Source organism: Octopus bimaculoides, chromosome 1, assembly GCF_046866305.1.
Source record: "Octopus bimaculoides isolate indiv1 chromosome 1, ASM4686630v1, whole genome shotgun sequence".
Taxonomy (NCBI): Eukaryota; Metazoa; Mollusca; class Cephalopoda; order Octopoda; family Octopodidae; genus Octopus; species Octopus bimaculoides.
Window position 1 is genome coordinate 68,487,254 of NC_142928.1, and position 15,750 is coordinate 68,503,003.

Below are 15,750 nucleotides of genomic sequence, written 5' to 3' on the forward strand. Positions count from 1 at the left end.
GAAATCAGAACGTCATTAGCCAGACAATCACAAACTCTGTCTACATCATCTATTCACCCTTAATCTCTGGCCAATCAATGTGATACCGCAGAGCCATATATATTTTGTAGATATATAAGTTCTACACATAGAACCGCATAGAAACCACTCTCATCATTAAGTTTTGTACATTAGAAAGTTTCACCTTGCTATGTATAAGTGTATAGACTTCAAGTAAATTCCGCTAATTTAAACTACTTTAAAGTTTTATAGACCATATAATGTATAGAGATCATTCCTGAATTAATTTGCATTAATTTCATAAACTACTTGAAATCTTTGCGACCGTAATTGATACAAATTGAGCATATGACGATACACCAAAACGGCTATTATGCTTACGAATGTGACGTACTTAGAAAAGAACTCATATCTATAAATAAACAATACACAAGCGAGATACTTTTTGAAAAAGAGGTACATAAACAATATATAATTCACTTTGATGGGAGCACATATTTTTATGAGAGACATAACTGCATTCAAAAGGCTAAGATTTCTTGTTCGAGCTACACCAACACTGAAATGCTGCAAACATTGACACAAAGCAAGAGTGAGTCCAAAGCATTACTCAATTATGTGAATGAGTTGATGTGTAAGTGCATATAGTTAATGTGTGAACGCTCGCATCCAAAATGTTCAAAACGACCAATCCTTAGACACTTCGTAATTGTTTCTGCTCTTGGCCATTGAAACTGCCAGACTAGGCAATTCCCAACAAAAAACATTCATGCTTTTTACTCATTCTGAGCTGTGTTTTACCTACGAAACGCAGTTAACATTTTCTAAACATACTAATCTGATTTCTAGTGTGGTTATTATAGAACACTGTTAGTATCCATCATTCCCCACAGTCGCTGGCTTTTTTGAATTCAAGCTGAAAATCACTCGTATAGTTCTCTAGTATGAAATGCAGAACAAAACATATGGACACTGCCTGTATTATTTATCAAAATAATTACAAAAATAATAACATTTTGAATTATCATGATTCATTAATGCGAATTCTCTGTGGATTTTGTATATTGTTATTGTTGAAAGAATTTATAAATAGTACGAATAGTCTTTGTCAGAAGATGATTAACAAACGGATGAGATTCCCGCTGAGCTCTTTCTAATTTCTTTTAATACATAATCAGTAATGTACAGATAACTGAAATGTTCCTAAAATGTATTTCAAACACAATTTCAACCAAAGGAAAGTACAGTTTTTGTTTCTATTTTTTAAAATATTTATCATAGGAATGTGCATAGATATAGGCATAGGAGTGGCTCTGCGGTAAGTAGCCTGTTTACCAACCACATGCTTCTGGGTTCAGTCCCACTGCGTATCTTCTACTATAGCCTCGGGTCGACCAAAGCCTTGTGAGTGGATTTGGTAGACGGAAACTGAAATAAGCCCGTGGTATATATGTGTATAAATGTATGTGTATGTGTGTGTATATGTACGTGTGTCTGTGTTTGTCCTCCCATCTTGAAAACAGACGCTGTTGTTCTTCCGTCCCCATAACTTAGCGATTAGTATAAGTACTAGGCTTACAAAGAATAAGTCTTGGGATCAATTTGTTCGACTAAAGGTAGTGCTCCGCCATGGCCGCAGTCAAATGACTGAAACAAATAAAAGAGGAAAAGAGTATATGTCTATTGTAAGTGTATTACGTTGTTTGTATGTTTTTTTTATTTCCTTCAGACTTTAGTCGTGATGTTGTGTGATGTGGTGGTGGCTGTTATTGTTCTATTCGTGTTTTGTGTTGAGACTCGGTCTGGCTATGCGGTGGATGAAGATCATCCACCGCATGCAGTTCTCTAGCTACAGCCAAAGAGACAGGATTAGGTTGTACAAAGGAACCAGGGCTAAGTGAAAGGCTATCATAGAGAATGATGCAAATGAGATTTTGCCCGCTATACAGGAGTTAATCGTAGAACAGCACAGAAAGGACCAGCAAACAGATAGATACGTCGAACTCATGGTATGATTACACGAAATATCAGTCATGTTCGCTGATGTTACTCCTATCGGCGAACTTGCATACTTTTTAGAAAAGAACATTAAATAAGGCCAATCTACGGATTAAAGTAATAGAAGGGCCTAGTGCTCCTATAAAGTCCCTAATATGTAGAACTTATCCCTTCGATAGGTCCCTATGTACGGAGCATAATTGTTTTGCATGCAGGATGAACCCATAGGTTAAGTGTAAGATTAGGAATATAGTGTATAGCTTACGATGTACTGAGGGACGGTGCAGAAGCATGACAACTACTTCCATTGCAGAGACAGCTCGCAGCATAGGAGAGCATACAGGTGAAAACTGGCGAGAGCTCAAAGAAGAGAAATGTTCGTCAGTGCTCTACCAACATGATCAAGCCGAACATAAAGGCTCAGTCAATAGCATAGAGGTCAAAGTATTATCAAGATTGCAGTGGCGACATACATAGCAATAGACAGAAAACACGAATGAAGCAATAACACCCACCACTACACTTCACAACATGAGGACCAAAGACTGAAGGGAGAAAAATCAAACAGATACAAACAGCGCAATACACATCCAATAGACATATATGCACATTCCTGTGATAAATATACAAAACGAAAAATTAGAGACAAAAGAACTGTATAAAGGGCACCGTTACGTACAACAAATGAAGGAAACTCGCACACACGCATGTAAATACACACATACAAACTTAGATACACATCATAGAAGAAAATAACGGAATAAGTAGGGCAAGAACACACACGAAGACGGAGTGTCGCTGAGGAGGTCACAGATATGTAACAAAAGATTTCCATTCAATGGACATGAATTAGAATAAGAACAGCAATAAGCGAGTAAAGAACGAATATATAATGCATGTATTGTTTGGCAAAAAAGAGAAAAATGACCAGCCCGAAATACAACAATATCTGTTTCGACACACGACTTCAGATCAGGAATCTTATAATACAAAGTCATAAACGTATATATATATGTATATATATATATATATATATATTATCGCGATACATTAATGCGAATTGTTTGTGGATTTTTTCTTTATTGTTGAAAGAATTTATAAAGAGTAAGAATAGTCTTTGCCAGAAGAAGATATATGTATGTATATGTCTGTATAATATATTTATGTACGTGTATGTAGCATATATGATATATGTATGCACATCGGTGTATGTATGCACATTGCATGCACATATGTATACATATTGGTGTTAGCCTATGATACGTGCGCGAGTATTATAACCAAATATATGGCATGTCACAATGTCATGCTAGGATCAACTTTAAATTGGTTACACAGCATTCTGTTGTGCAAATAAGATTACACCGTTTCTATTTATTTGAGCCTTATATGCCGTATAACATTATGGCAAAGAGGGACAAAATATTTTTCGTTCATTAACTGACAGATCACAAAATTATTACATGTACCACAGTCAGTAACCCTTCTGTATTGGATATAATATAGGAATATATTAAAATCTACATTTTGAGAGTAGAAACGTTGTGTGAGTGCCTCATCATACTGCGATTACCTCCATAATCTATAAAATTGAATCAAGCGATGTCTTCACGCCCATTTGTCACTTAATACACCGATCACGTGAAAGTATTGTGGTTTGATCATGATATCAGCTGGGCTACATAACTTTCGGTTTTAAATCATCGCTACCGACATATACATACATGATACATACATAAAGACAAACATACATACATATATTACGCACATGCCTGCACACGCACACATGCGGACACATATATCTATGTGTGCGTGAACAGCTCCATAACATAATGTGCAACCTCGTCTTCGCATACCTTTCTCTATATAAATTAACATACCATACGTTTTGTAGTACCTCCTACATTATCCATTTCTTGAGTTTGAGCTTCATTTTCGTTGCATTGCTTGGTTTTAAAATGCTTGGTTCTGTAAGGCTTCTTTCTTTGGTTTTAGAGCACCATTTAAACAAATAGTGTAAAATTGTTCTCCATACTGTTGAACAGTGACCCATGCGGTTAAAACTTAGGTCACTCGGCACTGAGCCATGCATATTTTTATAAAGATAATGAATACAATCTTATTTCCAAAATATGCACGTACACGATATCTCAGTGCGTTAAATTACAAAAGCATGATATCAACAATTGTACTAATAAGAAAACGAGAATATGCAGTGCATGCTATTCATTGCGTTTTATATAAGTAATATTAGGATACCAACACTCATTGTCAATCGAATGAAGTAAAACTGCCTATGATCTTGTTTAACATGAGTCATTAGAGTTTCGCAAAGAGCGTCATATAGACTAATTAAGGGTTCTATTGTTTATCAACATTAATGCACGTACATTTTCTGAAAATCCTCCATCCGAACAACGATGTATGTATGTATGTATGTATGTATGTATATATCTGTCTGTCTGTCTATTTATCTATCTATCTATATATATATCTACCAAAATACATAGAAATTAGTGCATCTATGTATATGCATTGCAGATGGGAAAAATAGAGAAAGAGGTATACTGAGAGGGAGATATAGAAAGAAATATAAGAAAAATAAGAGACACGAGGAACAAAGCTAGCAAATTTGCTTATTCAAAATCTCAAAATGAATCATTGGAGGAATGGGTGCAACAGTCAATACATATATATTCAATAGCGGAAAAATGAAACAAATAAGGAAGGCAAAGAGAAGAAGGGAGAGAGAGAGAGGGGAGGAAAAGAGATAAGTGAGGAGAAAATATAAACCATTAATGAGAAAGACTGTTGTGATTTTTGGACATAATATGTGTAGATACATTTTGAACTTCTGAATTCGTAGCGCTAAATCTAAGCAAGGATAAGGTTCTAAAATGTGTGGCAGAAAAATGCTCCATGTTAAATATGGATTGTAATATGTTGAAGCGCGTTAAAAGTAATTAAAATTGTCATTAATCATACGATATGGATAGAGTGTTGAAATTACAAACTTTAAAAAATTTTCACGGAGTATATTTGCTAAAGTGGGAAGAAAAAGAAATCAGAATGGATATCAATTAATGAAGCACATTAATTTAGTATACAAGATAAGGAAAGTATAAAATTCACTTTCTTCTGATCCGAAAGTTATGTATATTTAATATATATAGAAAGGCTGAGGAGTGGGTATTTTAAAAGGAATAAGAAAGAAGATATAATATTGTGTTGCGCCAAAAGCTTTACAATATTTTGGTAAATTATTTGTTTTATTCCCCAAGTTGCAACAAAAGCAGATTGGCATTCACAGTAGAAACCATTGTCTTGAACCTTCTGAAATAGCCAACTGTCTGTTAGTTATTTTATCTTACGCTCATACAAGTTCCTGTCCTCCGAGGCGAAAAAAAAATGAAGCATCCACCTCTTCTTGTTTGATGAACCGTCACGAGTGCAAGATGTGACCTATGGATCGGAACGATTAATAATCGTAACGAAATATTTTTCCTGGATCCTGACGTGTAGTGGTTAAAGAAATACAAGCTTCCAGAATCTGTCGCCAAATACAGGCGTGTTGAATACGAAGAAATTTTCTGAGTGTGATGGAATTATAAGTGGATAATTCGCAACGAGTTAATTTCTGTCAGTCGGACCATAGATGCCAACTTTCACTCCGAACAGCTGGAACAGACGCATACCATTGTGTGACAGATATACCTGGTGTGGGCTAAGAGAAAGCGAGATTTGCAGCAAGAGAATAAGCTCCAGGAACTGAACTGATTATTACTTGCTCAGATATGTGGCTCACTTTCTGCGCTCGTGACACTTCATCAACCAAGTGGAAGTGGAAGATACAGTGAAGGTGTTCTTCGCCTTCAATGACAAGAACTGGCATAAACGTGAACATGTATAAGTAAAACTCTTGTCAGATAACATCGTGCTTTTTGGAACCTCACTTTGAAATAAAGAGGAGGTTTTGCCATTCACAAGTAGGATGCATATACTAATATAATTAGCACACGCACACACACACACACACACACAAACACTCAGGCGTGAACGCGCACACACACACACACACACACATCTATTGTACGTAGAATGGGTTACAACCATGGTATGCTCTTGTCTTCTCACACACACACATATATATATATATATATATATATATATATATATATATATATATATATATATATATATGTATATATATATATATATATATATATATATATGTATATATATATATATATATATATATATATATATATATATATATATGTATATATATATATATATATATATGTATATATATATATATATATATATATATATATATATATATATATATATATGTATATATATATATATATATATATATATATATATATATATATATATATATATATATATATATATATATATATATATATATATATATATATATATATGAGACATACTATGAGTATCGAGCTAAAACATACATAATCTTGGCAGATTAGCATAACATACCATGTATCACACAAAAATCTTTGAAGGTTAGTTCATTCATAATGTTAGATATATTTCAAAACAGAGGATATGAGAACATTAGGGGAAACAACAGGAAGATAAAAAAAAAAAAACGCTACGAAGATGGATGCAAAAAAGTAAGAAAACTAAGTTCCTCGTTCTCTTTGTTTGTAGAAACCATAATTATATATCTCTTGCAGAATCATACCAGAGAAGGGAGGAAAACGTTTATGAGCGGTGAGACCGGTGATGCACTCCACTTCGGCGAAAGAAGCATGAATATGTGTTTGCATTTGCTAAGCATTTGGAATTAAGTCATGTGGCAGAATACTTGGATCTAAAAAGAATGTACGATGTTTTATTTGGTCTTCATATCCTATATATATATATATATATATATATATATATATATATATATATATATATATATATATATATATATATATATATGGATAACCAACTAGGTGGCCTTATTTTTATGTACGTGTAGGAAAGAAGACAGGTACTTTGCATAACGATTTTTAGAATTGCCTTCCTGCAAACCAATGTACTTTTTCTTCGCAATTATGTTGTCTTCGACCACTGTTATAATTTTGGCTTCATAATCAACTGCGTTTATGAAACTGGCCTGAGCAAGAGGCTAAGCTTCATCGTCAGGACAGTATCAACTGGGTGTGAACTGTTGGTGTGACTTATATGTGGCAATATCCTTTATAATTGAAATCTACCTTGAAAATGCTTATTCATTAATGTCCAAAAATCTAACCTAAGATGATTAAAGTTTTGTGGAGAAAGCGAGCTAAATTTTACGAAAACAAAGACAAAAAAAAAAGGGGAGAAAATGTTGCACAATTACAAATTCATACAAGAAAATAACAACGGTTGTCTATCTGTTGTTTTTTTCCTGTCCGTCTCTATATCGTCTATCTTTTTTTTTTTATTGTCGTTTGTTGCGTTCTTGTTTCATTGTTTTGGATATATGTATGTATGTATCATTTGAGTAAAAAGTAAGCAACGTTTTGAAATATGAAGAATTTGTACCGGACTTTTGCAGAGTTTTGAATGTTTTTTAACATATTTTTGGCAATTGTCTGGTAATACAGACACAGCCTAGCCAAAATGCATCTATAAATTAGCATTGATATTCTTTTTACCTTTGTTACAATCATCTGAAATGGAACTGTCAAAGTGCGATATTCGAGCTATCTTCCAATTGAAATGAATCTGCTCGTGATATCAACGAAACGTTTGGGAAGGAAAAGACCAGTGAGTGGTCAGCTCGGAAATGGTTTAAACGATTTTGCAGTGGAGACCTGAAGATTGAACAGGTTGAGCGTAGTGGACGCTCCTCAGTCATTGATAAAGGTCAATGAAAGTCCATAATTGAGAAAGATCTACGAAAAAACACTCGAGAACTTGCAAACGAACGTCGAATTAGCCATAAAACTGCCTGCAACCATTTGCATGTGATCGGAAAATAAAAAAAAAATATCTCGATAAATGTGTACCACACGATTTGAATGAAAATCAGAAAATGCGCAAATATGAAATTTACTCGTAGTTTCTTCTCCGTGACCAGACCGATCCATTTTTCGATGGTACTGTAATTTGTGATGAAAAGTGAGTTCTGTACAAACAAAAAAACGTTCTTCGCAGTGGTTGAACCAAAATGAAGCACCGAAAGCTTTCTCTAAACCTAAACACTTCAAAAAAGAAAAGTTTATGGTGCTGTTTGGTGGTTTACTGCTGGACGCATCCAGTATAAAACCATTACTGCAGAAACATATTACTATGAAATTGCCAAAAAACCTTCTACTCCTTCGTCCCACACTGGTAAACACTAGAGAGTTAATCATTCTCCATGACAATGATCGCCCACGTGTTTCACTAATGACACTCCAGAAGTTGATAAAACTTGGCTACGAAGTTCTTCCACATCCAGCTTATTCCCCAGACCTTTCTCCTACCGACTACCACTTTTTCAAGCACCTTGATGGTTTCCTCGATGCTGACAGTGCGTTCAAAGATTTCATCAGCCCCAGAACTCTAGATTTTTGTTACGGAATAAACAAACTCGTACCTCGTTGGCAAAAATGTGTTGATTGTAAGGGTACTTGGTTTGATGAAAAATGTTGCGCTTTGTTGAAATATATTGTGATGAGTTTCATGTTTCAAAACGTTGCTTAGTTTTTACTCAGCCTGATATATATATATATATATATATATATATATATATATGTGTGTGTGTGTGTGTGTGTGTGTGTGTGTGTGTGTGTGTGTGTGTGTGTGTGTGTGTGTCTGTGTGTCTGTGTGTCTGTGTATGCATATAATACCTGCATTGAAATATGTGCAAAATACAAAATACGGCATCAATATATGAGATGTGAATTCTAATACGTTAATGAACGTATTAAATTTACTGATAACCAATTCTTATATTTTTAATTAACAAAGGCCGTGTACTTACCACATCAATAATTTGTGCCAGTGCCACTCCGAAGGTCACATTAAGAGCCTCTGAGAAATTTGACGATGGCCGAACTTGCTTGTTGTAATTTTTCATTAAATCCCGCACCAAACGATACTCGTTTTCATCACATAAAGCTATACTTGCTGCAAATGAATATTGAAAGAAAAGTAAAACCGTTAATACTGCAGTTTAATATATAAAACAAATTACAATATTCACTTTCATATGCACACATTTCTAGGGATTGAATTTAATTTCATGTCACGTATGAAATTTTCTACTAGTGTTAGATCTCCCTTGAGAATAGAACACAAAACATTTCTGTAAGGGTACAGAATACTTTAAAATACTTTTCTTCTTTTCTTTCATTTGATCAGTTTTATATAAATGAAATTTAAATATACGTTAATTTGCTGAAAAAATTGCATCAATAAAATTTTTAGTAATTCTGGTGTTTACACATAAGAAAATGAAGCTCATTAAATTATTTATAATTTTTTTTTTTATTCTGCTTCGATCATAATAGAACTGTTGTTTTCTTTCAGAATTAGAAATGAACATTATATCGACGTATATGAAATCATAACATCATAGTATACAGTTTTTGGAAGTTTAAATTACCTGATAAAAATAATGAGCGACTCAGGAAAAGTACAAACAAATAATGCGTGAGAACAGATCGCTACAAAATTAACAGTTTCTTTAGCTGATGCTGTTACTATTCGCTTAGACAACAGGGAATGCTTGTTATATGTTGGGTAAAAATACCGACTTGTGAATCGTCTGCAAAACCGAAAGTGTTACAGCACACTATGAAGTGATAAGTTTATAAGTACCCTAGGAAGTTTTGAATGTGAAAAATATTTCAATAATTTCAATGTGCACCAAACATATCCATGTTGAAGAAAATTGAGAACATTATATTATAAGAATAACAACGTACCCTTCTTCTCTTAGTGGAATGTGGCTAGGCTGGGATCATAAGGATATTTCCATATGGATTTACTCTTGTGTCAACAGTATTTCTTATCTACTTTTTCGGCAGTATCGTTCTTATTGAAATATTTACGTGATAACATTCTGCTCATTGATGTTCATATTGTGAAACGTTATTTTCCTTAACTGACAAAATTAACGTGCATCTCGAAGTCACAATCTAATTTTGATTTTGAAATCAAATTTCTGGTTTCGTACTTCGCAAGCATCTAATTTGCTATACTGAAAGTTTGCTATTCATACGTATTTCATATCAATACGAAAATGACGTACATGCGATGCACGTCATTTTGTTCAACATAAATTTACTTAGGTGGTAAATATCAGTTATTTTTAGTGACTTTTGTTTGTTCTGCATTTGGTATTTACTTGATATTAAACATCGCATATATACAACATTACAAATTATATTGCATTCCTATCAAATTTAGTAAATAGTAGATTACATTTGCCATTAAGAAATAGATGTAATTCGAATAAGAAATTAATTTGTGCAAATTTACAACAAGGGTTAAAATATTAAAGCATATTTGTGCACCAAAATAATCATTATTGTGCATACAACGAAACTCTGCCTTGAATGAATGTAAGACACTATCGAGTAATAAATTTAGCAATTTGTAAATTGTATGTTATTGAAAAACTTTATAAGAGAGACCATTTTAAAGGTTTTTATTGTATTTTCGTTTATATTAATTGTCATACTATTTATTTTAATATCTTCTGATGAATATTTCCTGATTAGTCTCTTTCATCTAGACCTTTTGCAATATTGATTTTGTAATTTGGTTTTTCATCAAGATGAAACTAATAAATAAATAAATATCAATAAAACAAAGACAGGGAAAAGAATTATTATAAAGAAAAGATTTGATGTTATTTGTTTTCTCTCATCTATTTAATCGCATCAATAAATACAGGATATTGTTTGACCTTCATTGCAATCCATAGAAACTATTACTTGAAGCTCAAACATTACAAAGTTTTAATAAATAGCTTTTGTCCCCCGTGACATATTTAAACTTTTTCTCCTCGAAGCAAATTTAATTCCATAGTGAAATGATTAATGGTGAATAGTCACTTGGCTTGAAGCAAATAATAATTTTCTGTTGGCAAACGTAAAACCGGAAGTTTCGACGTTTCGCCTTCCGTTGCCACGAGAAATTTCTACAATATTTGAGCATCGTTTGTTGAAGCAGAAAGGAAGGAAACTCGGACACCTGCTACGCTGTCCATTTTGTCGAATGCAGTGTACGATGATTCTACTACATAATGTTATTGTGTTAGTATTATGTTCAATTTATCTTGATATTTTCATTGCGATCCATATTGATTTCATTTTTGTTAGTTTACTTTAGTGAATTGCTTGTACATGTGGCTTTAAATATTCTCTAAATATTAGTGAGATAATCATATTACGTGATTTTTATCAATGAATTTATAAATACTCTCAGCGTCACACCATTCATTTCTTGTAACTATTTCATTTATTTAAATGAAATATACTATTAAAAGTTTCGTGTGCTTGTTCATCTAAAGTTTATAAAGATGTTTTCAAGACAATCGAATTAACGCATTAGTCCTTGTAATGCCCATAGTTTCGTCTTTGAAGAGTATATATAAAAGTTTGTTGTAGTGAACATATGCAGTGATACCTTACTTCTGTCATCATCCAAATGTTGCTTTCAAGTATTTTCTTTGAATGAAATCTATATAAATGTTGTAGTATATAAACAAATGCTTTGATGATTTTCAATATCTCTCCCTCACTAATCTATCTATCTATCTCTCTATCTATCTGTCGGTCTGTGTGTGTCTGTATGTCTTTCTGTCTGTGTGTCTGTGTGTCCATCTATGTATCTATCTACCTACCTATATATATATATATATATATATATATATATATATATATATATATATATACATGCAAACTTATTACTGAAACACAGATGTGTTGTGAATCAAGTTTCACGCTACTGCATTCGGTTCTCGCTTATATTGTTATCCTAAAATTGTACATGGCCGATGTATTTAATGATAATGTTAGTAATAAAGTCGATAGTTGTGTGACTTAGCATAATCGTTGAGAGAAATCTCTTTCTCGTACGGAAAAACATTCGACGAATCTCAAATAAATATTCATACTGGAACAAAGTGCAACTTTTTTTCTTCATTATTGTCCTTCCATGCATTGGGCAATAATAGTAAGCAAGCAAATATAAGCTTGCTAATATCTGTTGCATTACTGATGTAGGTCACCAAAGATTTCTTAATAATTTGAAACATGTTGAGCAAATTATTATCAGACGCTTTCTGTTAGCAAACACAATCGTATTTATCACAAGATTATGGTGTCTGAATCGCTCTCGTAGTGAGGTTAACATAGTATATTTCGAATTAAATGCGATTACGATATTTTATACATTTGATAATACTAATTTTGACAAAATGTGCAATCTAAAACAACACGATAGAAGAGAAGAAAATATGAAATATTTATTAATAATCAATAATAAGAACTGCACTATTATCGAAGCGTTGATACAGGAATCATCCTTATCACCAATAACTTCATCTACAACCACATCGATAATAGTAAAATCAACAGCCCGAGCATAAGGTGTTCCGATTAAATTTGACAATTTTTATGTTCCAACTTCTTTCAGGAATATCTCGATATATTGCCGATAAGTCAACGCTGTAGGAGATCATGTACAATGAATATATAGTTGAAAGACATTAAGTGATATGGAGGACTAGACGCAATGTGAATGTTGGAGAACAGTTACCTGTATTATGAAGAATCGCACCTTATATCTAAAAGCCGACGTCATGTTTTCTAAGCACTATAAAGGCTACAGCATGTGACATATTCATGTCGCACGTATTATAAAAGCACGTTCCTAAAAATGTAACGGTGCTTGTGTGTGTTTCCGATGAAGGTGACTTCATGCCAAACCCATATCATTGAACAGAGTCTTAAATCAATTAAGGTGGCTATGTGAAACTCGTATAGGCTTTTGAGTTGGTTGCTGATGGAAGGTCATATGTATGGCAGCAGGACTGAGATGCTTGATATACTTCCGGAAGAGTCAGAAATGGTTGTCACTGTATTTCCACGACATCACTATCCCCAATTTCTTGCCTTCTAATTTCCCCGATTGTAATCCAAATGGATTGCGATGTGCGGAGCCAAGTTAAGAAAGATAACAACCACCCTACCTGCAGCGCCAAGGTCGAGCTTGTGTCCAAGATCAAGGAGATGGTCGAACATCTTTAGAGATACAGCAGGGAATACATACATCATGATCTGGAGTCGTCCATGTTCTTATGTATAATTTATCATCCTAAGTAAGCGTTAACTATTTTCGAGACCTATATTCATTAATTCATCAGTGAATAATACGCCACATGATGTTCATATGGCTGTTATACGATTTATAGTTTAAAACTTTATCTCTGCTGTATTTCATAGACGCATTGTAAGATCGTAATTATAGAAATAACGTAACGTTCTTTCTCAATATATCTTCAAATGCGTAATAGTAAAAAATGATGAATATATTGTACTCGATATAATGCTGTAATTATTTAGATATGTTTAATAATTACACTGTTCGCTACGCTCCTATCGGGAGCTGTGATTCCTGAAGCACGTAACGTATTTTCTGACAATAATATAGTAGAACAAGAAATCATATTGACTCTGACAGTTTTGAGTCATAGAGTTATACAGCGAAATCCACCTAAATTTTTAAAATTAAACATACTCAAATTCAAAACATGTATAAGCTGATATGGAAGTTGTTTGTAAAGCTACTTATAAAAAGCATTCAGTGTCTTCACTCGCATACTTTGAACGAAAATATAACTATGTGTCTATTTCTATCTCATTATGGAACTAATGTACGTTCGTAATAGAACGGTTTGTCGGTTTTAACACCAAAGAACGTTACACATTTACTCAATCGAACATAGTAACGATATTGCAAAGTGGAACACTTCCCTTTTCAAAGCGATAAACATTTATTTCTTCCAGCTGTCCACATTGGCAATTATATATATATATATATATATATATATATATATATATATATATATATATGTGTGTGTGTGGGTGTGTGTGTGTGTGTGTGTGTGTGTGTATGTATATATATATATTCATGTGTGTATACACACGCATATATATATATGTATATATATATATTTATGTGTGTATATATTTGTATGTATATATATGTATATATATTATGTATATATATATATATGGATAAATATAATGTATATATGTATATACATATGCATACATATATATATATATATATATATATATATATATATATATATATATATATATATATATATATATATATATATATATATATATATATATATATATACATATATGGTGTGTGCTTGAAAACGATGGGCCTTATATGCAAATGACTTTGTGTTGGCATCTCTTACGATTAAGTTCCTTTAGCGAGCGAGAAGGCTGTAATTATGGTAATGTATGTTTCTATGAGAATGGAATCGACAGAGAAGAAGATTGCCGAATGGTATAGAGAGGAAGGAACTTATCAATGATTGGCAATGATTTTATATATTGATTCACTAATTTATCTCCAACTTGGTTATGGTAAAGTTTTATAAGAGCTTTTTCTTGTCATACACATTGATACATATATGTGTGGATTGAAATATGTCATTTATAAATAATTTTAGTTCATTAATTTTATTTTTACACAATGATACGCCATAGTTACGAAATTGTTGTGATGAATCTCTAGTACTGCACAGAAGAGAATCTCCACAAATATGATCATATGAATGTGTATTTTAGATTTCACTATAATGAAGCTGTTGCAATTCAGTTTTAAAAGTTGCTCGAATTTTCTGTCGAAATCTCTAGCATAATCAAGATTGATCGAGAAGCATATTTCTCTACAATGGCCCACTAAGAACATGACTTACAACAGTAGGTGAATTCCCTCTTACTGAAAAAAAAAGAGCTCATTTCTATTTTGCAGAATTTTATGTTATTCGCAAAGATAAAACCTTCGTAGTTTAAAGTGTGTTGCACCAAATAATAATAGTTTACGATTACTTTCTTCTTTTGTTCATTGTAGATCACATTTATAATTATGAATTAGAGAATGTTTCTAATGATATCAAATGGCTATGTATCGAAATTATTGATCTCAGAAAGACATGAGATAATTGTTGTTATATTTCAAAGACTAAATTTCATCTTATATATGGGGTAAATGAAATGCCAACATCATGCTTCCTCTAAGTCTCTCAAAGAATATATAAATAAATTTTCAGGCTCCGATAGAATCAAGGTAATCAAATATCAAAGACCACGAAACATAGTCGGCGATATCGCACTTGTGCACTAATAATGTGTACAGACAAACATGTTCTTACTAATGTAAATACGGATTTGTTCCTCCAGGTAGGCATACACTCACAAGCTTTGACCAAAATACACAACAGTACCCGAAGTCACACTGGAGTACACTCTGGCACGTATTCCACAGTCGACTATAGGTTCGAGATCCAAAGAAGGGAAGGTTCCGAGCTTGGTGAAGTATAAACAATAACACAGATAGTTTGAGGCTCACTAGAGCTGTTTCAGTCTTCTTCTTTGTTGATGAAAAAGACTATTTCATGATGTAAAAAAAATCAAAAACATTTTACTAAGGTGAATTAAGTGTAAATTTATTTTCACATAAATAGTACATAATGCCTAATCGACACTTCCATCTTGGTTA

General features: G+C 32.8%; 1 protein-coding gene across 4 annotated transcripts in view; it reads right to left on the bottom strand.

The window, feature by feature from the left end:
• LOC106873299 (neuronal acetylcholine receptor subunit alpha-10) overlaps positions 1–15,750 on the bottom strand; it is a 1,766,016-nt gene that overhangs the window by 626,332 nt on the left and 1,123,934 nt on the right. For all 4 annotated transcript variants that reach the window (XM_089352066.1, XM_089352088.1, XM_089352074.1 and 1 more), the window contains one exon: positions 8,975–9,120. In XM_089352066.1, the coding sequence (XP_089208192.1) occupies positions 8,975–9,120 (146 nt within the window). The remainder of the gene's footprint in view (positions 1–8,974; positions 9,121–15,750) is intronic.